Source organism: Narcine bancroftii, chromosome 3 (genome assembly GCF_036971445.1).
Source record: "Narcine bancroftii isolate sNarBan1 chromosome 3, sNarBan1.hap1, whole genome shotgun sequence".
Lineage (NCBI taxonomy): Eukaryota > Metazoa > Chordata > Chondrichthyes > Torpediniformes > Narcinidae > Narcine > Narcine bancroftii.
The window spans coordinates 235916181-235942525 of record NC_091471.1 but is presented as its reverse complement, the minus strand read 5'-3'; the positions used below and the strand labels follow the sequence as shown (position 1 = coordinate 235942525).

General features: G+C 43.8%; 1 protein-coding gene across 1 annotated transcript in view; it reads right to left on the bottom strand.

Annotated features, from left to right (window-relative positions):
* The window catches only part of LOC138756422 (uncharacterized), a 34931-nt gene that overhangs the window by 5494 nt on the left and 3092 nt on the right, over nucleotides 1–26345 (bottom strand). Inside the window, exons 2-3 of the mRNA XM_069922919.1 lie at nucleotides 11922–12029; nucleotides 6744–7089 (exon numbers count right to left, since the gene is read on the bottom strand). Coding sequence (XP_069779020.1) covers nucleotides 6744–7071 — 328 coding nt within the window. The 5' untranslated portion in view covers nucleotides 7072–7089; nucleotides 11922–12029. The remainder of the gene's footprint in view (nucleotides 1–6743; nucleotides 7090–11921; nucleotides 12030–26345) is intronic.

Sequence of the window (26345 nt, the reverse complement as noted above, 5' to 3'; positions counted from 1 at the left end):
GACAGGAGGACATTAAGGAAGCACGCTAGGAATAGCTACTGGATCCCGGTAAGAGGAATTTATTTACCTGCTAGTATGGGAGGAGTAAGTAGCAAGGGAAACAGTCCTGGAGAAGGATGGGAAGATCAGATACCTAAACATAGTCCTTTAGGATTAATGTTATCTGATTGGGGTATGGGGAAAACCCGTGGGAAAGATAAACAGACCATGGTCAGGTATTGCTATCAGGAATGGGTTAAGAATCCGATAAAAGGGAGTTCGGTATATTGGCCAAAGTTCGGATCCGACAAGGACTGGATGTGTCAGGCATTAAACGTCTGGCTCTACTAAAATCAAGGAGGTAATACCGAGAGCAGAGAATATGCAGCCTGTTGGCTCAGTGGATCGTTTGATCAAATGATTTTGAGCGAAAAGGGATGTAAGAACAAGAAGGATGAGGAACCTTTTGTCCCTGAAACACAAGGATGGGATGTGTTACATTCCCTTCCTCCACCTTATGTTCCACCTGTGCCAGCTCCTATCTTCCCCCTCTCACCTACACTTTACCCTTTTTCACCTTCCCCTCTTCCTCCACAGTTAGAGAAAGAAAAAGAAAGTAGGGGTGGAATGATGACCCGCTCACAGAGTACAAGATTACCGCCTCAATTGACACGAGAGGGAGGAGACTTTGGTTATGAGGGTCATTCAGAACATCATAGAGGAGGGGATAAGCCAGAAATTAACTGGATGAGACCGTTACGAGAGGTTCCCTTGGGAGGGAATATGGGGGGTATCGGGTTCGTAAATGTGCCTCTGACCAGTACGGAGGTGCGCAATTTTAAGAAGGAAATGACCTCTCTGATAGAAGACCCTCAGGGATGTGCAGAACAATTAGATCAATTTTTGGGACCTAATATATATACCTGGGATGAATTCATGTCTATCTTTAAGACTCTGTTTACTTTGGATGAGCGTGGAATGATTCGCCAGGCAGGGATTAGAGTCTTGGATAGGGAACACCAAGGGGGACCAGAGGCGATACCTGGAGAAGCTAAATTTCCCCTGGCGAACCCAAATTGGGATAAGACTACTAATGAAGGCCGCATGCAAATGGATGAGTACAGGGTTAATCTAATCAAAGGAATGAAGGAGTCTGTTCAAAAGGACAGAACTTTAAGAAGGCATTTGAGGTTCCCCAAGGTCCCAAGGAGACCCCCCTCTGCATTTCTGAATAGATTGCGTGCGGCCATACAGCAATATGGGGGGTTGGATATAGGATCCCCAGCAGGTGAACAGTTGGTATTGATGGGCTTTGTTACTAATTCAGCCCCAGATATCAGGAAGAAATTACAAAAGACAGAGAATTGGCATGAACAGGGAATAACACAGCTTTTACAGATCGCACAAAGGGCATACGTCCAGAGGTCTGAAGATCAACAGAAAGGAAAGGCTAAGATGTGGATGCAGGCAGTCAAGGAGGTTGTGGAGGGACAGCAGGGAAATGTTAGGAGCTGTGTGCCAGCTCCTGGACGTTGGGAGGAGCGCCAGGGGTGGGGAAGTAGAGACCAGAGCAGAGGCAGGGGTAGAGGAGAATTCCGGGGACGACGACCATCCCTGGGACCCCGTGGAGACCCTGGTAGAAATTGGGAAACAGGAGCATTAGTTTGCTATTATTGCAAAAAGGAGGGACACTTTAAGAGGGAATGCCCAATGCAAGCCAGGGAGACGTGATCTTATGCATTGATGGAGGCAGATTATGAATGGGGGGGTCACGGTTCTCAGTCAATACACACCGTGGGGCTGCACGGAGAACCATTGGTAAATTTAAGCATAGGACCCCACGGTGACGAGATGACTTTTTTAGTAGATTCTGGGGCAGCCCGGTCTAGTATTTTACAACGGCCCGAGGGTGTTAAAACAGAAGGGACAGTGATAATTTTGGGAGTGGGAGGAAGAGATTTTATGGTCCCTATACTAAAGAATGGGAGAAATGGGAGAAAAGATAATAACAGAGGATATTTTACTAGTTCCCCAAGCTGGAGTTTGCCTGCTGGGATGACATTTTCAAGACCAATTGGCTATCGGTACCAGACCACAGGGATCAGGTATCGGGGTTCAATTTTATGTACTAACAGAGGAGGATCGGGAACTAATAAATCCTGGAGTATGGGCAAAAAGAGGCAATAGAGGAGGGTTAGATGTTCCTCCCCTGCAAGTTACTTTAAAAACCCTGACCAAGTAATTAGACGAAAACAGTATCCAATTCCTATGGCTGGCCGAAAGGGGCTGCAACCAGTAATTGACCAATTGGTGAAAGATGGTATACTCGACCCTTGTATGTCACCTTTTAATACCCTAATTTTACCTGTCCAAAAACCAGATGGTACCTATCGATTAGTGCAGGATTTGAGGGAGTTAAACAAAATCATTCTCACCCGTTATCCGGTCGTACCTAACCCTTATACGATAATGGGTAAAATTGATCCCCATAGTAAGTGGTTTAGTGTAATTGACCTGAAAGATGCCTTCTGGACCTGTCCATTGGCAATAGACAATAGGGACATGTTTGCATTTGAATGGGAGAATCCTTTTACAGGACGGAAAAATCAATACCGGTGGACAGTCCTTCCCCAGGGTTTTACAGAATCCCCAAATTTGTTTGGCCAAGTTTTAGAACAGGTACTAGATGAGGCCCCTCGGAGAGAGAATTGTCAATTAATACAATATGTTGATGATTTATTAATCACGGGAAAAACGTATGATGTGGTTAAACAATACACTGTTAAATTTCTGAATTTTCTAGGGAATAAGGGTCTTAGAGTGAGCGAATCAAAGTTACAATTTGTTCAATCTGAAGTTAAATACTTAGGTCATCTGGTTAGTCAAGGAATTAGGAAGATAAGTCCAGAGAGAACACACGGTATTCTGCAGATCCCGCCTCCAAAGAGTGCTCGAGAACTTAGAAAATTCCTTGGTTTAGTGGGATACTGTAGAATTTGGATTGAGAATTATTCTAGCCTGGTCAAATTTCTTTATGATAAACTTGCGACTCTAGGGGGTGAAACTGTTGTCTGGACGGAGGAGGAGATTAAAGATTTTACCTTGGTGAAACAGCGTTTTATTAGTGCCCCAGTTTTGGCTTTACCCAACCTAAATAAGCCATTTGACCTATATACCAATGCGAAAGATGGTGTGGCCATAGGAGTATTAACGCAAGAGAGGGCAGGCTTTAGACAACCAGTTGCCTTTCTGTCAAAAATTTTAGATCCCGTTTGTCGTGGTTGGCCAGAATGTGTGCAAGCAATTGCAGCCACTGCTATTTTAGTCAAAGAAGGATGAAAGATTATGTTTGGTGCCCCGACGTTAGTTCATACCCCTCACACAGTCCGCAGCATTCTCTTACAACGTGCCGGAAGGTGGCTTACTGATTCTAGAATGTTAAAGTGTGAAGCGATTCTCATGGATAGGGCTGATTTGACACTGATTATGAACAAAGAACAGAATTCAGCCGCCTTCTTGGTTTCTCCAGATTCTGATACTGTCCCCAATGATTTAGAGCATGTATGTTTAGAAGTGATCGATTTACAGACAAAAATTAGAGATGATTTAAGTGATGAACCTTTACGGGAGGGTGAAAGATGGTTTATTGATGGATCTTCCCGCTGCATTGACGGCATTCATTATAGCAGGTATAGTATAGTGGATGGGAATGAAGGAGTTGTGATTGAAGCCGGTCTTCTTCCCGGTCATTGGTCGGCACAATCCTGCGAATTTTATGCCCTCTGTAGAGCTCTCCAGGGTTTAGAGGGAAAGGTGGGCACAATCTATACCGACTCAAAGTATGCTTTTGGTGTAGTGCATACCTTTGGAAAGATTTGGAAAGAGCGGGGAATGATAACTGGGAAAGGACAAAAGTTGATCCATGAAAACTTAATTGTTCAATCCTTAGATGCTCTTATGTTACCTGAGGAGATAGCTGTAGTTCATGTACGGGGCCATCAAATTATTGACAGTCCTGAAGCACAGGCGAACAGACGGGCAGATGAAGCTGCCAAACAGGCTGCACTCACAGAAAAAATAGACATGCAGCTGTTACTCCCCACCCCACATGAGGTTAAAAAGACTCCCATCTTCACGGGAGGAGGAGGTTTATATGAAAGACCAGGGAATGCGTCAAACTGCCGATGGGTTGTGGTGGACGGCAGAGGGACGCCAAGTACTGAACAAAGCCTTGGCTCGTTAGATTATTGATCAGCTCCACCAGCAGACACATTGGGGAACACAGGCTACTGATTGACTTCACGGAATTACCTAAGATGGGGGTTTATAAATACCTCCTGGTGATGGTGGATCATTTTACTCGATGGGTTGAGGCTTTCCTGACCCCTAATGATCGTGCTAGCACCGTTATCCGGATATTACTAGCGTCTGTTATTCCACGCTATGGCATTATTCAAACCATGACTCAGATCGAGGTACACATTTTACCTCTCAGGTACTCCAGGGTGTGTGTAAAATTCTGGGAATAGATTGGCAGTTACATACCCCATGGCTCCCCCAGAGTTCAGGCCGTGTTGAACGGATGAATTAGACCCTGAAAAATCAACTCACTCAACTTCATGAGGAAACTGGCCTCTCCTGGATTAAATGCTTACCCTTAGCTTTAATTAGGACTCGCACAGCTCCTCGTAAAGACCTTGCTGTCTCACCATATGAAATGATGTTTGGTCTTCCTTACATGGGATTCCACACTGATACCCCTATCCCTGAGGCTAATGACCAGTACATATCTAAATATTTGCAGGGACATTCTACTTCTCTGTATGATTTACGACAGAAGGGTTTATTAGCTCAAAACCCACCCCTGGACTATCCTATTCATTCTGTTAAACCTGGTGATTGGGTATATGTAAAAGCGTGGCAAGACCATAAACTAAAACCGATATGGGACGGCCCTTATTGTGTACTTCTGATTACAGACACTGCAGTGCGAACAAAAGAAAAGGGGTGGACTCACATACAACGCATTAAACAAGCTAACCCACGAACTAAAGACGTTGATAATACATCCTCCACTTGGCGTGCAGTCTCGCATCCTTCTGGTCTGAAAGTTACTCTTCGCTGGGAAAAAGTGCTGTAATGTTATTTTTATTATTTGCTGTATTGTTTTCCTGCTGGTTCCCAATTTTTGGGAAACCACCCAATCGTACACAATATATTAAGTCCTCCTGGAATAGGGGCAGCAGAGGTGATAATTACTTTGAGGAATGGACAAGTTTACCTTTAGAATGCATACAGGGCACAGGTATAGAGTGTATTCATAGTGGGGTACCTTATTTAGTATGGTTTAATTTAGGATCCCAACATGGACCAGGGAAACAGACCTGCCCTAGGGGAGTGGATTGGGTTGGCGTCCTGGCCTCTACAGATATTAAAGAGATGAGTGCTAAAAATATGGTACAAAGAAGATGGTGGGAAAATGATAGGCAGAACATTAGTCAGGGCTCTACCTGGAGTAGGGATAAAGGGGGTATATATGCTAATGCTCGCAGACAAGCTGCTACTCACAGGTTAGGTAACAATAAACGCTCCCCCCCAACTTGGCATCTTGTAAATCATCTTTGGGTCACGAATAAATTTGGAAGGCTAAAGGCAATCACTATAAGGGGGATTTGAGTTGTAAACGGCTCAAGCTGCTCCAGAATACCACAGCTGTTTGGCATTTAAACTGTTTAACCAGACTCCAGGCAGTTTTGAAGATTATCACCAAACAGACAGCGATGGCCTTGGATTTATTGGCTGAAGAACAACGACAGCTTATCAAAACTGCCTGGCTCTCGATTACTTGTTAGCTGCTGAGGGCGGCGTTTGTGGAAGATCGATAGATGACAATGGTCACAATGGTCAGGTGGTTGAACTTTTTACTGGTGACTGGAGGTGGATACACACAGCCCTTATAGCAGTTGGACTCATTACTTTAGCCATCATGAAACTTCCCTGCCTAATGACTTGTGTGCAGTGTTTAATTCAACGGACCCTTTGTCAGATCACTACAACCCAAAGGATGTATGTTTCCCAAACTCCGTCTGATGATGCTGAGATTGCAGTTCGTTTACTGATTCGCTGGGAAAAACAAGTTTCCAGTTGAGAATTTACTAAGCGTAGCTAAAGAAAAAGTGGGGATTGTGAGAGATAATAGATTATAGGAAGTAAAGTTAGTATGAATGAAATAAAGAATAATAGACTAGACTAGAGGAAGTTAAGTAAGTGCTGAATAGGGATGAATTCCGATAAGAGTGTGAGGAAGGGTTACACAAGTATAATAGAAGAAAGGTCTTATAGTGATAGAAAGAATTAGCAAATTCTGCATATAGAATTAGTAACTCCTGGGGGTTGAGATGTTTGAATAAGAACAAAGGCAGATTCATGAATAAGGACAATGACATGATGGGACCCAGACAGGATACCCCCATGGTCTTTCAAGTTTACACGTAGGCAGACAGAATTACCAAATGCCAAACCAATCCAGGAGGCAGAATGTTAAAGGTGGGGGGGGGGGGGGTATCTCTACACTGAAATGAACTGTATTAAAGTTAGATGAGCCCCAGTATGTGTGTGTATTCCCATGGTAAGGGGAAGCACCCAATTTTGCACTGTTGTACAATAAATGTTCTTTGTTCTCAATTTTTGTCTCGAGCGAAATCTGTGAAGGTACTTCTGTTTCTCACACCTCCAACCACCCACTTGCCTGTCCACCCACTCACCATTGCACCCTGGCTCTCCCAATCTCCGTCTGGCACTCCGGGGTCTCGCTGGCGCTCCTCCTCGCTGTTGCCTGGATCCGCGGCGGTCCTTCTGGAGAGGCCCTGGTCCCAAACAGCTGCACCCATGGTGGTGGCTCCGGACCTCGGACAGGAGCTGCATCAGCAGGTGTGTTAGATCGCCAGTCCCTGAGCCGGTGGGGGGAAGGGCAGCCAGCTCGCGCCCTGGGGTCTTCCCCCTTTCATCCCTGCTGCCCAGACCCTGAGCTGTCCCCAGGAAGCCCACAAGCAGGAGTGGGCAGAGGAGTGACAGGACCTGATGGTAGTCCATCCAAGGCCTGTTGGCAACCTGTGGGGAGAGGAGGCTGTTAGTGCGTCCATGATCCTCTGTACTGCTTCACTCCCACCTATCTCCTGATATAGGGTATCAACGGGGGTCCCCAAACTCTCCTCCTCCCAATTTGTATTCCCTTCACCCCAACAACATCCCGGTCAGTATAGGATATCAATGGGGGTCCCCAAACTTTCCTCCTCACAATCTGTATTCACTTCACCCTGACAACATCCTAATATAGGATATCAATGGGAGTTCCCAAACTCTCCTACTCACAATCTGTATTCCCTTCACCCCGACAACATCCTGATATAGGGTATCAATGGGGGTCCCAAACTCTTCTCCTCACAATCTGTATTCCCTTCACCCCGACAACCTCCCGATATAGGGTATCAACAGGGGGTCCCCAAACACTCCTCCTCACAATCTGTATTCCCTTCACCACAACCACTTCCAACAAGTTGGATTGGCAGTAAAGAAAGGGAATGCTATGTTGGCGTTAATTTCAAAAGGAAAAGTGTATAAGAGTAAAGAGGTGATGATGAGGCTCTGTGGGCACTGCTAAACTTGCCTCCTAAGACATATTTTCCAATCCAGGCAACGTCCTGGTAAATCTCTGCACCCTCTCCATCATGTCCACATCCTTCCTGTAATGAGGTGACCGGAACTGAATGCAATATTTCAATTCTGGATTCACCAGAGGTTTTGTAGAGCTGTAATATGATGTTTGAACTCAGTCCTCTGACTCATGAAGCCCAGCATCCCATCAGCCTGTGCGGCAAACTTGAGAGATGAGTGGATTTGGACCCCATGTTCCCTTTGCTCTTCCACACTGCTAGGAATCCTGCCACTAACCACGGACTCTGCCTTCACATTCGACGATCCAAAGTGCATCACTTCACACTTACCTGGATTGAATACCATCTGCCACTTCTCCACCCTATCCATATCCTGTTGTAACTTACGACAATCTCCAGCCTATCCACAGCACCTCTGACCTTCTTGTCAATCCTGAACTCACTGACCCTATCCCCCCCCCTCAACCCTCTTCTGCTCAACTCTCCAGAATTGGAAATACAAAAAGCTGGATTTCAGCAGACCCTGTATGTAAAGATACAAAACCAACATTTCACAGCTTTGGAAGGGGATGGAAAATCTGCGCCAACCAACTGGCCGGAGTGTTCACGGACATTTTCAACCTCTCACTGCTGCAGTCAGAGGTTCCCACCTGCTTCAAAAGGGCATCAGTCATCCCGGTGCCCGAGAAGAGCAGCGTGAGCTGCCTCAACATCAACCACCCAGCAGCACTAACTTCTACCTTGATTAAATGCTTCGAGAGGCTGGTCGAGGCCAGAATGAACACGTTCCTGAGCCAAGGTCTGGACCTGCTGCAATTCGCCTATCGATACAATCGCTCCACGACAGACGTAGTATCGCTGGCTCTCCACTCAGCACTGGATCACCTCGAAAACAGCAACTCATACACACAGCTGCTCTTCATCGACTACAGCTCGGCCTTCAACACCATTATTCCCTCAGTGCTGGTCAACAAGCTCCAAACTCTGGGCCTCTGTACCCACCTCTGCAACTGAATCCTTGACTTCCTCATCAGAGACCACAGTCAGTATGAATTGGAAACAACGTCTCCTCCTTACTGACAACCAACACAAATGCCCCCAAGGCTCTGTGCTTATCCCACTGCTCTACTCGTTAAACACCCAAGACTGTGTGGCTGGGCACAATTCCAATGCTGTGTACAAGTTTGCCGATGACACCCAGGTCGTCGGCAGAATCACAGACGGTGATGAGGATGGGTACAGGAGGGAGGCGGATCAGCTTGTTGAATGGGGTCACAACAGCAACCTTCCTCAATATCAGCAAAACCAAAGAAATGGTTGTGGACGTCAGGAAGGAGTCGGGGAACACGACTCAGTCCTCATTGAGAGCTCAGTAGTGGAGAGGGTCAAGAACATCAAATTTCTGGAGGTTACCATCTCCGAGGATCTGTCCTGGAGCCTCCATGTTGATATAATCACAAGGAAGGCTCGTCAGTGGCGAGACTTTGTGAATGGGTCTGAGGAGATTTGGTTGGTCACCAAAGTCTCTCATAAACCTCTATAGGTGGACCGCGGAGAACATTCTGGCTGTTTCTGTCACTGCCTGGTATGGAGACGCCAACTCTCAGGACAAGAATAAACTCCAGAGGGTTGTTCACTTGGCCTGCGACATCACGTGCACCAGACTTCACTCTATCGAGGACATCGACGTGAGGCGGGGTCTTCAAAAAGCGGCCTCTATCCTCACGGACCCCCCACCACTCCCCAGGCCAGGCTCTCTTCACTCTGCTACCATCGGGAAAAAGGGTCCAGGAGACTGAAAACGAGCATCAGTGGCACAAGGGCAGCCTCTTCCCTGCTGCCAGATCCCTGAATGATCCATGAACCACAGACACGGCCTGACTTTTCATGCATTGTTATTGTTTTATGTAGTAACGTTGTAAGATGGTTATAATATGTATGTTTGCTGTATGATACTGCTGCAGAACACCGAATTTCAGAACTTGGTTCATGACATAGATTCTGGTTCTGATTATCCTGTCCCAGTTGGAGCATATTAGGTGGCCGTGGGAAATGACGATACCTCTGTACATTGTACCTCTGCGAATGACAATAACCTCCCTTTATTTATTACATGAGGCCTCACAGTTAAGGGGAGTAGGGGAAGTTTAAAGTCATGTTGTGGACAGGGTAGAAGGTTGTTGCAGGTTACAGCAGGTTATAGAACATAAAGACCACAACACATCGGAGCAGAATTAAGCCATTCAGCCCATTGGGTCTGCCCCGCCATTCAATCATGAGCTGATCCATTTCCCCACTCAGCCCCACTGCCCAACCTTCTCCCCATAATCAATGATCCCCTAGCTAATCAAGGACCTATCAATCTCTGGTCTAAACACATCCAATGATCCAAATTTGAAGTGGTTAGTGTTGGAAAGCTCAAAAGAGAGAAATCTATAGCCCAGTACAGGACTTTTGGCCCACAATACTGTGATGACCAAATAACCCAGAAGGGAGGTTGTCAGAGGTTACAACAGGATACAGACAGGAGGGAATTAATGGGTTGGGTCAATGAGGAGATGGGTCGTTCAGAGGTGTATTTGACAGGGTAAGAGATTGTAGGAGGATGGAGAGGTCGGGATGAAGTGGAGGTCTTACTTTGCTTCAGTATTCACTAGAGAAAAGGACCTTGATCAGGGTGAGGTCAGAATAGAATAAGCTTGATTTCTGGACATGGTTGAGATTAGGAAAGAGGAACTGTTGGACTAGTGGAGGTCTGTAGGGATCCGTTCTGGGACCCGTTCTTAATGATTTTTAGCTCGTTCGTGGATTTATCAATTTAAAAACATTACAGGAAGGATGGGGAAGCTCTGGAGAGGGGGCAGAGGAGATTGCCTGGATTGGGAAATGTAATGAGGTAAGGTTAGCAGAGCTGGGGGATTTTCTCTTTGGAGTGAAGGATGAGACGTTATTTAACAGAGGTCTACAAGAGGCATAGACAGGGTGAACAGCCAGTGCCTGTTTCCCAGGGCAGGAATAGCAAATGCCAGGGAAGATCTAAACAAAGTGAAGGGAGGGAAGTTTAGGGGAGGTGTCAGGGATAAGTATATTTAACAGAGAGAGTAGAGGGTTCCTGGAATGCATTGCCAGGCATGATGATGAAGGCTGGTAATCTTCACCAGTCCCCTGAATGTGCAGGGAGTGGGTTGGCCAGGCATCAGGTTCAGGCATCAGGGATGGGTGTATAGATAAAGTAAATGTAGGTTGGCTTTTCCCATTGAGGGTCGATGAGATACAAACTAGAGGACATGGGGTAAGGGTGAAAGGGGAACATTAGGAGGAACTTTTTCTCACAGAGACTTGTGGGAGTGTGGAACAAGCTGCCAGCTGAGGTGGTGAATGAGGACTCAATTTTAAAATTTAAGAAAAAATTGGACAGGTACATGAATAGGTGGGGGATGGAGGGTAATGGACTGGGTGAAGGTCAGTGGCACAAGTCAGAATAATAGTTCAGCACAGACCAGAAAAGACCTGTTTTATGGGTCTAATTAAGAGATCTTGGGGTATGGGGACTGACATGGTGAATGGTGGGGAGTGTTGCAGAACAGAGAGATCTCGAGGTACAGGGACCGACACAGTGAATGATTGGGAGTGTTGCAGAACAGAGAGACCTCAGGGTATGCGGACCAACATGGTGAACAGTGGGGAGTGTTGTAGAACAGAGAGACCTCGGGGTATAGGACTGACATGGTGAACGGTGGGGAGTGTTGCAGAACAGAGAGACTTTGAGTTACAGGGACCAACACGGTGAACAGTGGGGAATGTGTTAGAACAGAGAGACGTCAGGGTATGGGACCGACATGGTGAACGGTGGAGAGTGTTGCAGAACAGAGAGACGTCGGGGTACGGGGACCGACACGGTAAACGGTGGGGAGTATTATAGAACAGAGAGACCTCAGGGTACAATGACTGACTCGAAGAGAAGGTGTATGAATGGATATGGACTGGGTTGGTTTTTGCCGTGCCACCATCACGTCAACCTCCTGCAGGAGCTCTTTCGTGAGCGACAAGGCTGGATGCATCGCAGAGCAGGCTGGTTGCTGCAGAGAAACGGATGAGAAGTCAATCCACAGGGCCATAAGGGTGGCAGAGAGGATCACTGGAGTCCCCCACACCCCCATCGACGTGATTACCAGGATCGTTGTCTGGAGGGGGGGGGGGGCAAGGTGGAATAATACATCGGCACAGACTAGAAGGGCTGAAGGGCCTGTTTCTATTCTATGGATTTACCTGTTGTTTGATTCGGACCTATGTTCAACAGAGATGTATGGGTTGAAGGGCCTTTACTTGTTGTGTGTTCGGAGAAGTTTCAGTCTTCAGTCTTCAGTTCAGTCTGAACTGAAATGCAATTTGCAATTTAAGTCGGTGAGATTTTGAACTTCATTTAATTATGGTAAAAAACAAGGGAGAAAGAAATCTTAAAACCAGCATTAAAGGCTTGTTACATGATCGTCTGTGATTGTACTGACCTTTGAAAATTACAGATTATTTTACGAGCCAATGTGTTAGATGTTGAGCACCGGGTTAAATTTCTGCTTTCACAGTCTGAGGCTTTTAAACCCAGGGTTAAACTAGAGTGGGGGAAGGTTAATCTTCGTTTAAATCAAAGGTTGAGGTCGATCTGTTTGATGGTCACTGCCGCTGTTACCACACATCACAAGCCATCTCAAGTCAGGTCAAGTTTATTGTCACCTGATTGCACAAGTACAACCCGAGCGTCCTTGGTATAGAACACTCAGACACACAAACCAGACCTAACACACACACAGACAAACAGTACACATGCAGGACAAATACTGAAATATACGCATAAATAAATAGATATTGTTTTTGTACCTACGGATGGTTAGTGCGAGCAGTTCCTTTGGTTGCTCAGCATCATTTTCACTGGCGGTGGGAATAAGCCGTTGATGAGAGTAGGACAGTTAATGTGGTCTATATAGATTTTAGCAAGGCATTTGACAAAGGTCCTCCACGAGAGATTCATCTAGAAAGTCATGAGTCACGGGTTTAGTGGAAAACTGGCTGCGTGGATAAAATATTGGCTGGCAGGTAGAAAGCAGAGAGTTGTCGTGGACGGAACATTTTCTGCCTGGAGGTGGATGACTAATGGAGGGGCCACAGGGATCTGTTCTGGGACCCTGGCTCTTTGGGATTTTTATAAAGGACCTGGATGAAGAGGCGGAAGGTTGGGTCAATAAGTTTCTGGATGATATGAAGGTTGGAGGAGGTGTGGATGGAGCTGAAGGTTGGAGGAGGTGTGAATGGAGCTGAAGGTTGGAGGAGGTGTGAATGGAGCTGAAGGTTGGAGGAGGTGGTGGATGGAGCTGAAGGTTGGAGGAAGTGTGGATGGAGCTGAAGGTTGTCAAAGGTGACGAAGATATCGACAGAATGCAGAGTTGGGCAGAGAAGTGCAGATGGCATTCAGTCCAGGTAAGTGTGAGGTGATGTATTTTGGAAGGACAAACCAGGAGGCTGAGTCCAGGGTTAAGAGTGTGGATGAACAGAGGGACCTTGGGGTCCAAATCCATACATCCCCAAAGGTTACCGCATGGATTGATAGGAGAGTTAAGAAGGCCTATGGGATGCTGGGCTTCATTAATGGGGGGGGGGGGATTTAAGTTCGGGAGTAGAGAGGTCATGTTGCAACTCTACCAATCTCTGGTGAGACCACACTTAGAGTATTGTGTTCAGTTCTGGTCACCTCATTACAGGAAGGATGGGGAAGCTATGGAGAGGGTGCAGAGGAGATTCACCAGGACAGTGTCTGGATTGGGAAACGTCTAATGAGGCAAAGTTAGCAGAGCTTGGACTTTTCTCTTTGGAGCGAAGAAGGATGAGAGGAGACTTGAAGAGGTCTGAGAGGTAGAGATAAGGTAGATCTTATCTGTACCTGTTACCCAGGGCGGGATCAGCAAACACCAGAGGACATCTGTACAAAGTGAAGGGAGGGGAGTTTAGGGGAGACACCAGGGTAGGTTTTTTTACACAGAGATTGGAGGGGGACCTGGAATGTCTGGCCAGGGGTGGTGGTGGAGGCTGGAACATTGGGACCATTTCAGAGACTGTTAGACAGACACATGGATGGAGGAATAGGAGAGAGAGTCCCTTCGAGGATTCACCTCCAGCCTCACAGACCCCTGTTCGATCCCTCAGCCACCCAAGCTCTAGATCCAAACCTCCGACATGATCAGGAAGCCTTCAGTGCCCGAGGCCCTTTCACCGACCGCGTCGGCCACAGCCTGTGTAGATCCTTCAGCTGTTGAGCCCTTTGCTGGTCCACCGCCGTGGTCATCCCCCCGTGCGATTTCCATCTTGGTTTTTGCCGTGCCACCATCACGTCAACCTCCTGCAGGAGCTCTTTCGTGAGCGACAAGGCTGGATGCATCGCAGAGCAGGCTGGTTGCTGCTGAGAAACAGATGAGAGGTCAATCCACAGGGCCATAAGGGTGGCAGAGAGGATCATTGGAGTCGCGACGTGATTACCAGGATCGTTGTCTGGAGAGGGGGTGTAAAATCATTGAGGACCCCTTCCACATAGCAACTTTCAGCTGCCCCCATCAGGGAAAGAGATACAGAGGTGTCAGAACCAGCACCACCAGGTGGTAGGGAGAAGTTAGTATTTTTAGTAAGTAATATATGGTTCGGCACAATATTGAGGGCCAAAGGGCCTGTACTATGCTGTAGTGTTTTATGTTCTATGTTCAGCCTGGTGGTGCTGGTTCTGACACTTCTATCTCTTTCCCTGATGGGGGCAGCTGAAAGTTACTGTGTGGAAGGGGTCCTCAATGATTTTGCCCCCCCTCTCCAGACAACGATCCTGGTAATCACGTCGATGGGGGTGTGGGAGACTCCAATGATCCTCTCTGCCACCCTTATGGCCCTATGGATTGACCTCTCATCCGTTTCTCTGCAGCAACCAGCCTGCTCTGCGATGCATCCAGCCTCGTCGCTAACGAAAGAGCTCCTGCAGGAGGTTGACATAATTATGGCATGGCGTAAACCAAGATGGAAATCGCACGAGGGGGATGACCACGGCGGTGGACCAGCAAAGGGCTACACAGGTTGCGGCCGACTTGCGGTCAGTGAAAGGGCCTCGGGTGCTGAAGGCTTCCTGATCGTGTTGGAGGTTCGGACCTGGAGCTCGAGTGGCTGAGGGATCGAACAGGGGTCTGTGAGGCTGGAGGTGAATCCTCGAAGGGACTCTCTTTCTTCTATTATTAGGGGCACTGCTTATATTGTCTCATTTGCCTTAAGGCAGGCAGATATTAAAGTAAAACACCTGGTCTGTGGAATTCAAGCTGATGGCAGCCTCAAGCATCCGGCAAAAAAAAAACTCGAGGAAAATAAACTTTTAAAAATGGAAATCAAAATAAGAACAAAATAATAGGTTTAAAAAAACACATGTTTAAAACTTCAAAAGTAAATGTTCCCTGGCACAAACCAACCAGCCGGAGTGTTCACGGACATTTTCAATCTCTCCCTGCTTCAGTCAGAGGTTCCCACCTGCTTCAAAAGGGCATTAGTCATCCCGGTGCCCGAGAAGAGCAGCGTGAGCTGCCTCAACATCAACCACCCAGCAGCACTAACTTTTACCGTGATTAAATGCTTCGAGAGGCTGGTCGAGGCCAGAATGAACACGTTCCTGAGCCAAGGTCTGGATCTGCTGCAATTCGCCTATCAACACAATCGCTCCACAGCAGACGCAGTATCGCTGGCTCTCCACTCAGCTCTGGATCACCTCGAAAACAGCAACTCATACACACAGCTGCTCTTCATTGACTACAGCTCGGCCTTCAACACCATTATTCCCTCAGTGCTGGTCAACAAGCTCCAAACTCTGGGCCTCTGTACCCACCTCTGCAACTGAATCCTTGACTTCCTCATCAGAGACCACAGTCAGTATGAATTGGAAACAACGTCTCCTCCTTACTGACGACCAACACAAATGCCCCCAAAGGCTCTGTGCTTACCCCACTGCTCTACTCGTTAAACACCCACGACTGTGTGGCCGGGCACAATTCCAGTGCTGCCTACAAGTTTGCCGATGACACCCAGGTCGTTGGCAGAATCACAGATGGCAACGAGGAAGGGAACAGGAGGGAGGTGCATCAGCTCGTTGAATGGGGTCACAACAACAACCTTACTCAATATCAGCAAAACCAAGGAGATGATTGTGGGCATCAGGAAGGAGTTGGGGAACACGATCCAGTCCTCATTGAGGGTCAGGAATGTCAAATTCCTGGGGGTCAACATCTCTGGGGATCTGTCCTGGAGCCTCCACGTTGAGGCAATCACAAAGGTGGCTAATCAGCAGTGAGACTTTGTGAAGGGTTCTTTTTTTTTTATTTTTATTTTTCACACTATAAACCACATTGATCAAGATACATACATTTTCCTTTTCAAATATATACAGTGTCGTTTTCACCCCCCCCCCCTTCCGATCCCACCCTCCCTACCGCCCCTCTCATTCATTTAAAGTTCAGAATCTAAGATACATTAAACCCGTCAAACAATGTTGTCACTCAATAAAAATAAACAAGAAATTCCACTGAGTCAATTCTTTTCATTCCCTTCTCCTTCTGTCATTTTAGGTGGTAGATGTCCCCGGTAGGTTTCTTCTATTGTGTTTCATGTATGGCTCCCATATTTGTTCAAATATTGTAATATTATTTCTTAAATTATATGTCATTTTTTCTAATGGAATACATTTATTCATTTCTATATACCATTGTTGTATTCTCAAGTTATCTTCTAATTTCCAGGCTGACATAATACATTTTTTTGCTACAGCTAGAGCTATATTAACAAATCTTTTTTTGTGCACCATCCAAATCAAGTCCAAATTCTTTGTTTTTTATGTTACTTAGGAGGAAGATCTCTGGGTTTTTTGGTATATTGCTTTTTGTGATTTTATTTAATATCTGGTTTAGATCTTCCCAAAATTTTTTCACTTGTCCAGATTGCATGAATTGTTGTTCCCATTTCCTTTTTACAGCGAAAACATCTGTCAGATACTGTTGGGTCCCATTTATTTAACTTTTGAGGTGTAATATATAGCCTGTGTATCCAGTTATGTTGTATCATACGTAACCTCGTATTTATTGTATTTCTCATAGTTCCTGAGCATAACTTTTCCCATCTTTCCTTCTTTATCTTTATGTTTAGATCTTGTTCCCATTTTTGTTTAGTTTTACCATTCGTTTCCTCATTCTCCTTTTCTTGTAGTTTAATATACATATTTGTGATAAATTTTTTGATTATCATTGTGTCTGTAATCACATATTCAAAATTTCTTCCCTCTAGTAACCTCAGACTGCTTCCCAATTTGTCATTCAAGTAGGATTTCAGTTGGTAGTATGCCAACACTGTATCGTGAGTTATATTGTATTTATCCTTCATTTGTTCAAAGGATAATAATTTTATTCCTGAAAAGCAATTTTCTATTCTTTTGATCCCTTTTTTCTCCCATTCTCAAAAGGAAAGGTTATCTATTGTAAAAGGGATTAGCTGATTTTGCGTCATTATTAGTTTTGATAGTTGGTAATTTGTTTTATTCCTTTCTACATAAATCTTCTTCCAAATATTGAGCAGATGATCTAATACTGGAGAATTCCTACGTTGTACCAATTTTTCATCCCATTTATATAATATATGTTTGGGTATCTTCTCCCCTATTTTATCTAGTTCTAATCTAGTCCAATCTGGCTTTTTCCCTTGTTTGATAAAAATCTGATAGGTATCTTAATTGTGCGGCTCTATAATAAATTTAAAGTTTGGCAGTTGTAAGCCTCCTTGTTTATACCATTCTGTTAATTTATCTAGTGCTATCCTCGGTTTCCCCCCTTTCCATAAAAATTTCCTTATTATTTTCTTTAACTCCTTGAAGAATTTCTCCGTCAAGTGTATTGGCAATGCCTGAAATAGGTATTGTATCCTTGGGAAAATGTTCATTTTAATACAATTTATCCTTCCTATTAGTGTTAGTGGTAAGTCTTTCCAATGCTCTAAGTCGTCTTGTAATTTTTTAATTAGTGGATAATAATTGAGTTTATATAGATGTCCGAGGTTTTTATTTATTTGTATACCTAGGTATCGTATTGCTTGCATTTGCCATCTGAATGGTGATTCTTTCGTAAATTTTGAGAAATCCGCATTATTCATTGGCATTGCTTCACTTTTATTTGCGTTAATCTTGTATCCTGAAACTTCTCCATATTCCTTCAATTTCTTATGTAATTCTTTTATTGATATTTCTGGTTCTGTTAAGTATACTATAACGTCATCTGCAAATAAACTGATTTTATATTCCTTGTCTTTTATTTTTATCCCTTTTATTTTATTTTCTGTTCTTATCAGTTCTGCTAGTGGTTCTATGGCTAACGCGAACAATAAGGGTGATAGTGGGCATCCCTGCCTTGTTGATCTGCTTAATTTAAATTGTTTTAATATATATATCCATTTACTGTCACTTTCGCCAATGGCCCCTTATATAATGCTTTAATCCAATTAATATATTTCTCTGGTAAACTGAATTTTTGTAGTACTTTGAATAAATAATTCCATTCTACTCTGTCAAAGGCCTTCTCTGCGTCTAAAGCAACCGCTACTGTTGGAGCTTTATTTCCTTCTACTGCATGAATTAAGTTAATAAATTTACAAATATTGTCTGTTGTTCGTCTTTTTTTAATAAATCCAGTTTGGTCTAGATTTACTATTTTTGGTACATAGTCAGCTAATCTGTTTGCTAATAGTTTAGCTATTATTTTATAATCTGTGTTATGTAAAGATATTGGTCTATATGACGCTGGTGCGAGTGGATCTTTCCCTGTCTTTGGTATTACTGTAATTATTGCTGTTTTGCATGAATCTGGTAAGCTTTGTGTTTTATCAATCTGGTTGATTACTTCCAGGAGGGGAGGAATTAATAAATCTCTAAATGTTTTATAGAATTCTATTGGGAATCCATCCTCTCCTGGTGTTTTATTATTCGGTAGTTTTGTTTATTATCTCTTGTATTTCTACTATTTCAAATGGTTCTGTTAATTTATTTTGTTCCTCTATTTGTAATTTTGGTAGTTCAATTTTAGTTAAAAATTCATCTATTTTGTCTTCTTTCCCTTCGTTTTCAGTTTGGTATAATTGTTCGTAGAATTTTCTGAAGTTTTCATTAATCTCCGTTGGATTATATGTGATTTGTTTGTCTTTTTTCCTTGATGCCAATACCATTCTTTTAGTTTGTTCTGTCTTAAGCTGCCATGCTAGAATTTTGTGCATTTTTTCTCCTAGTTCATATTTCTGTTTTGTCTTCATTATTTTCTTCTCCACCTTATATGTTTGTAATGTTTCATATTTTATTTTTTTATCTGCCAATTCTCTTCTTTTAGTTGTGTCTTCCTTCATTGCTAATTCTTTTTCTATATTTGCTATTTCCCTTTCCAACTACTCTGTTTCCTGATTGTAGTCCTTCTTCATCTTGGTTACATAACTTATTATTTGCCCTCTGATGAACGCTTTCATTGCGTCCCATAGTATAAACTTATCTTTCACTGATTCCGTATTTATTTCAAAGTACATTTTAATTTGTCATTCAATGAATTCTCTAAAATCCTGCCTTTTAAGTAGCATGAAGTTTAATCTCCATCTATACATTCTTGGATGGATGTCCTCTAACTCTATTGTCAATATCAGGGGTGAGTGGTCCGATAATATTCTAGCTTTATATTCTGTTTTTCTAACTCTGTCTTGCATGTGAGATGATAACAGGAATAGGTCTATTCTTGAGTATGTTTTATGTCTACCCGAATAATATGAATATTCCTTTTCCTTTGGGTGTTGTTTCCTCCATATATCCAAAAGTTGCATTTCTTGCGTCGATTTAATTATAAATTTGGTTACTTTGTTCTTTCTGTTAATTTTTTTCCCAGTTTTATCCATGTTTGAATCCAAATTAAGGTTGAAATCCCCTCCTATTAGTATGTTCCCTTGCGTGTCTGCTATCTTCAAAAAAATATCTTGCATACATTTTTGATCTTCTTCGTTAGGTGAATATACATTGAGTAAATTCCAAAACTCTGAATTTATCTGACATTTTATCATTACATATCTCCCTGCTGGATCGATTATTTCCTCTTCTATTTTAATTGGTACATTTTTACTGATTAATATAGCTACTCCTCTAGCTTTTGAATTATATGACGCTGCTGTTACATGTCCTATCCAATCTCTCTTTAATTTCTTCTGCTCCATTTCAGTTCAATGTGTTTCTTGCAGTTTCTTCCTTTTGATTTGGTTATGTATTCCGTTAATATTTAAAGTCATATAGTTCAACGTAGCCATTTCATACTTTGTTTATCTTCCCTTTCCGTTTCGTCATCATCACCTTTCCTTCTTATCCATTTCTGCTTTCTTGTTTTGAACACTTTATAAGACAACATTTCTAAAACATCAAACATTTCCCTTATTCTCCTATCTAAAATTTCTTTAACCCCACTATCCCCTCCCCTTCCTGAGTTGCTCTTTATCCCTTGTCGGGCAACCACATCTACCTTCTCCATTTGGATTTGCGAATTCACTCGCAAGTGTCAACTGATTTCGCAGTGACCGTAACTCCTCCCCACCCAGCCCCCAGAGAAAAGATTTTAATTTTCATATACAACAAAGGTCACTCTCTTAATTCCCTCCTTACTTCCTCTCTTCCCTTTCTTTCCCTTATTCATTCTTATCTATACTCTATATATTTTCTTTTAAATACGGATACACTCATGTACACACAAATATACATACACACACACACACACATATATATATATCTTTGGCTTGGCTTCGCGGACGAAGATTTATGGAGGGGGTAAAAGTCCACGCCAGCTGCAGGCTCGTTTGTGGCTGACAAGTCCGATGCGGGACAGGCAGACACGGTTGCAGCGGCTGCAGGGGAAAATTGGTTGGTTGGGGTTGGGTGTTGGGTTTTTCCTCCTTTGCCTTTTGTCAGTGAGGTGGGCTCTGCGGTCTTCTTCAAAGGAGGTTGCTGCCCGCCAAACTGTGAGGCGCCAAGATGCACGGTTTGAGGCGATATCAGCCCACTGGCAGTGGTCAATGTGGCAGGCACCAAGAGATTTCTTTAGGCAGTCCTTGTACCTTTTCTTTGGTGCACCTCTGTCACGGTGGCCAGTGGAGAGCTCGCCATATAACACGTTCTTGGGAAGGCGATGGTCCTCCATTCTGGAGACGTGACCCATCCAGCGCAGCTGGATCTTCAGCAGCGTGGACTCGATGCTGTCGACCTCTGCCATCTCGAGTACTTCGATGTTAGGGATGAAAGCGCTCCAATGGATGTTGAGGATGGAGCGGAGACAACGCTGGTGGAAGCGTTCTAGGAGCCGTAGGTGATGCCGGTAGAGGACCCATGATTCGGAGCCGAACAGGAGTGTGGGTATGACAACGGCTCTGTATATGCTTATCTTTGTGAGGTTTTTCAGTTGGTTGTTTTTCCAGACTCTTTTGTGTAGTCTTCCAAAGGCGCTATTTGCCTTGGCGAGTCTGTTGTCTATCTCATTGTCGATCCTTGCATCTGATGAAATGGTGCAGCCGAGATAGGTAAACTGGTTGACCGTTTTGAGTTTTGTGTGCCCGATGGAGATGTGGGGGTGCTGGTAGTCATGGTGGGGAGCTGGCTGATGGAGGACCTCAGTTTTCTTCAGGCTGACTTTCAGGCCAAACATTTTGGCAGTTTCCGCAAAGCAGGACGTCAAGCGCTGAAGAGCTGGCTCTGAATGGGCAACTAAAGCGGCATCATCTGCAAAGAGTAGTTCACGGACAAGTTTCTCTTGTGTCTTGGTGTGAGCTTGCAGGCGCCTCAGATTGAAGAGACTGCCATCCGTGTGGTACCGGATGTAAACAGCGTCTTCATTGTTGGGGTCTTTCATGGCTTGGTTCAGCATCATGCTGAAGAAGATTGAAAAGAGGGTTGGTGCGAGAACACAGCCTTGCTTCACGCCATTGTTAATGGAGAAGGGTTCAGAGAGCTCATTGCTGTATCTGACCCGACCTTGTTGGTTTTCGTGCAGTTGGATAATCATGTTGAGGAACTTTGGGGGACATCCGATGCACTCTAGTATTTGCCAAAGCCCTTTCCTGCTCACGGTGTCGAAGGCTTTGGTGAGGTCAACAAAGGTGATGTAGAGTCCTTTGTTTTGTTCTCTGCACTTTTCTTGGAGCTGTCTGAGGGCAAAGACCATGTCAGTGGTTCCTCTGTTTGCGCGAAAGCCGCACTGTGATTCTGGGAGAATATTCTCGGCGACACTAGGTATTATTCTATTTAGTAGAATCCTAGCGAAGATTTTGCCTGCAATGGAGAGCAACGTGATTCCCCTGTAGTTTGAGCAGTCTGATTTCTCGCCTTTGTTTTTGTACAGGGTGATGATGGTGGCATCACGAAGATCCTGAGGCAGTTTTCCTTGGTCCCAACAAAGCTTGAAAAACTCATGCAGTTTGGCATGCAGAGTTTATATATATACACATACATATAGTTCGTGGTCATTTTTCCTCTCGTTACATGTCTTCATCTCTCTGTCCATTTTGTAGTTGTTCTGCAAATTTTCGTGCTTCCTCCGGATCCGAGAATAGCCTGTTTTGCTGCCCTGGAATAACTATTTTAAGTACCGCTGGGTACTTTAGCATAAATTTATATCCTTTTTTCCATAGGATCGTTTTTGCTGTATTAAACTCCTTTCTCTTCTTCAGGAGTTCAAAACTTATGTCTGGATAGAAAAAAATTTTTTGACCTTTGTATTCCAGTGGCTTTTTGTCTTCTCTTATTTTCTTCATTGCTTTCTCCAATATATTTTCTCTTGTTATATATCTTAGGAATTTTACTAAAATGGATCTTGGTTTTTGTTGTGGCTGTGGTTTAGGTGCTAATGTTCTGTGTGCCCTTTCTATTTCCATTTCTTCCTGTAATTCTGGTCTTCCTAGGACCCTGGGTATCCAATCTTTTATAAATTCTCTCATATTCTTGCCTTCTTCATCTTCCTTAAGGCCCACTATCTTTATATTATTTCTTCTATTATAATTTTCCATTATATCTATCTTCTGAGCTAACAGCTCTTGTGTCTCTTTAACTTTTTTATTAGATTCTTCTAATTTCTCTTTTATGTCCTCTACTTCCATTTCTACAGCTGTTTCTCGTTCTTCCACCTTGTCCACTCTTTTTCCTATATCTGACATGACCATCTCTAATCTATTCATTTTTTCTTCTGTACTTTTAATTCTTCTTTTTATTTCACTAAATTCTTGTGATTGCCATTCTTTTACTGATTCCATATATTTAAAAAAAATATATATATCCATTGTCTTGCCATTCCCTTCTTCTTCCATTTCTCTATGTTCTTCCTCTTCTTCTTCCTCTGGGTTGGTCATCTGTTGTTTCCTTGATTTCTTTTTACTCTCTTCTTTCTTGTTCTCGTTGTTTTCTATGTTCTCATCTTGTTGTTGTGCTGTGGCTGTCATTCTCGCTGTGGAGATTGACTCCTCAGCTGGTCCCCCCTCCCGTCAGTGTTTTTTTTTCGTGCATGCACGGTTGCGCACTTTTGCTTGGCTCTGTGAGCCATTTTTGTAGTCCTGAGCTCGGGACTTCGACTGACCTGAGGGAGCGGGCTTCTCTCTCCGCGGCGAGCCTCCTCGAACAGGTAAGGCCTTCACCTTCTTCTTCCAATGTCTTTTCTTCTTCTCTTCTTCCCGTTGCTTTCGACTTTTCTTTCTTCGCTGCCATTTTCTTCCCACCTTTACTTTCACTTTATTTTAATTTTTGTGTTTGTGCCTTTGTGTTTTCTGTGTTTCTTTTAAACTTTTCCGGAGAGGGCTGGAGATCCCCGACCGGCCACTACTCCATCACGTGACTCCTTTCTTTACTTTGTGAAGGGTTCTGAGGAGGTTTAGTCTGTCACCGAAGTCTCTCGTAAACCTCTACAGGTGGACTGTGGAGAACATTCTGGCTGGTTCCATCACTGCCTGGTATGGAGACGCCAACTCTCAGGACAAGAATAAACTCCAGAGGGTTGTTCACTTGGCCTGTGACATCACGGGCACCAGACTTCACTCCATCGAGGACATCGACATGAGGTGGGGTCTTCAAAAAGCGGCCTCTATCCTCACAGACCCCCCACCACTCCCCAGGCCAGGCCCACTTCACTCTGCTACCATCGGGGAAAAGGTCCAGGAGCCTGAAGACGAGCATCAGCGGCACAAGGACGGTTTCTTCCCCACTGCCACCAGATTCCAAAATGATCAATGAACCAAAGGCACTGCCTGGCTTTTTATGCACTGTTATTTTTGCTTTTTTGATGATAAAGTCGTAATAAGAATATTTGCACTATGATCCAAAAAACTGAATTTTGTTACTTCTTCATGATAATAAATCCTGATTCTGAAACAATTGACATAATGGCCCCAAAATGTTCCCCTACACATACTTCTGTCATCTGTCCTGTCTTGTTAAAACCTCTATATATTGATTTAGAAAACTTTCCTGAACACATCCAGCCCTCTTACAGTATGGCAGTCCCAGTTAATATGTGGAAAGTTAAAATCTGCTTCTTACATCGGTCTGTTATCTCCCTACAGATTTGCCCCTCCAATTCTCTCTGACTATTAGACGGTGTGATAGTACAGATTCTATCACCAATGTGTATATATACAGATGGTAGTGTAGGCTGTGATTGGCTGAGAGTGTAGCCACACCTACTGGCAGGTCTTAAAGGATTGCTCCTAGCCAGACCAAGTCATTCTGGACTGGTCGACCTACTTGTGATATGCTCCAGTCTTTTAGTTAATAAAAGCCTTGGTTTGGATCAACAAGTCTTTGGTTCTTTTGACACGCATTACAACCCCATGAGTGTGATCACACCTCAGTAGATGAGCCCTCTGGGCTGCCCTGCCTGAGCACAGCTGTGATATTTTCCCTAACGAGCAATGCCACTCCTCTCCCTTCCTTCCTCATGTCAAAACAACAGAACCCCGGAACATTGAGCATTGAACATTGAGTCCTGCCCCTCCTGCAACCAAGTCTCACTAATAGCAATAAAGTTGGAATCCCACGTGTCCAAATAATTACTTTGAACTTAGTGGGTTTAATATTAACACAAAATAATTATCGTTAACATTGTGAGGATTTTTAATTTAATATTAACAAAGTGAGGATTTCAAAAGTTAACATGAAAACTCAAAATGATTACTTTTAAATTAGTGAGGATTTTAAAATTTAACATTAACACAATATAATCTGTGTTAACTTTGAGGGGATTGTTAAATTTAACATGAACACAGAATAATTACTAACTTATGGGGGATTTTTACGTAATATTGACAAGATAATTACAGTTAACAGTGGGATTTTAAAATTAAAATTTAGAACTCAAATTAATTACTTCTGACAGTATTTGTATTTTAACTTAACACAAAATAATTACTTTTAAGTTAATGAGGACTTTAAAATGTAACATTAAAACAAAATAATTAGTTACATGGTCCCCACACCAATCAAAATGTCCCACCCACCTGCCCCTATCCCTCTAAACCCATCCTATCCATGGACCCATTCCACCCACACTGGTCCCACCTTCCCCTATCCCTCTAAACCCGTCCTATCCATGGGGCCATTCCACCCAGACTAGTTCCACCTACCCCTATTCCTCTAAATGCACCCTATCCATGGATCTGTCCCAACCACACTGTCCCACCTGCCCCTATTCCTCTAAACCCATTCTATCCTTGGATCCATTCCACCCATACTGGTCCCACCTGCCTCTATCCCTCTAAACCCATCCTATCCATGGATCCGTCCCACCCACACTGGTCCCACCTGCCTCTATCCCTCTAAACCCATCCAATTCATGGATCTGTCCAACCCAGACTGGTCCCACCTGCCCCTATCCCTCTAAACCCATCCTATCTATGGATCCGTTCAAACCTTGCAATAGTCCCTGCCCCAACCCTCCCCTCCGACAGCCAGTTGCACACACCCACCCCAACCCTCCCCTCCGACAGCCAGTTGCATACACCCACCATTCTCTGTATAAAACTGTTACCCCTCAGGTTCTTGTTAAATCTCTCACCCCCTCCCCCCCCACTGCACCCACTCCATCCCCCAACTTTAAAGCTGTGTCTTCTGGTTACTGATATCCCAATTCTGATCAAGACTCTGCATCTCCTGATCTGTCCCTCCCTGGTTTTGTTCACCTCTGTTAGATCGCGCCTCGCTCTCCTGCACTCCAAAATTTACTTCTCGGCATCAGATTTTAAGAACCTTTGCATCTCAGAATTATTTTTCTAAATAATTTTTTACCTCTCAGAATTATTTTTATATCATATTTTTGTTTCTCGGGTTATATTTTAATAACATTTTGCACCTCAAAATTATTTTTTAACAATTTGTTTGCTTCTCAGAATTATTTTTAAATAACTTTTGCTTCTCATAATAGTTATTTGTTTCTTAGAGTTAATTTTCAGAAATAGTTTTGCCTCTCGTGAGCACTCTCTCAGCAGACATTAATCGCAACACTGATCAATACATCCACTCATTAATAAAATGCACCATGCAAGTAATGTATTTTCAAATGGTCGGCAACTTGACACTGACCTCTGCTCGATAACACCCCA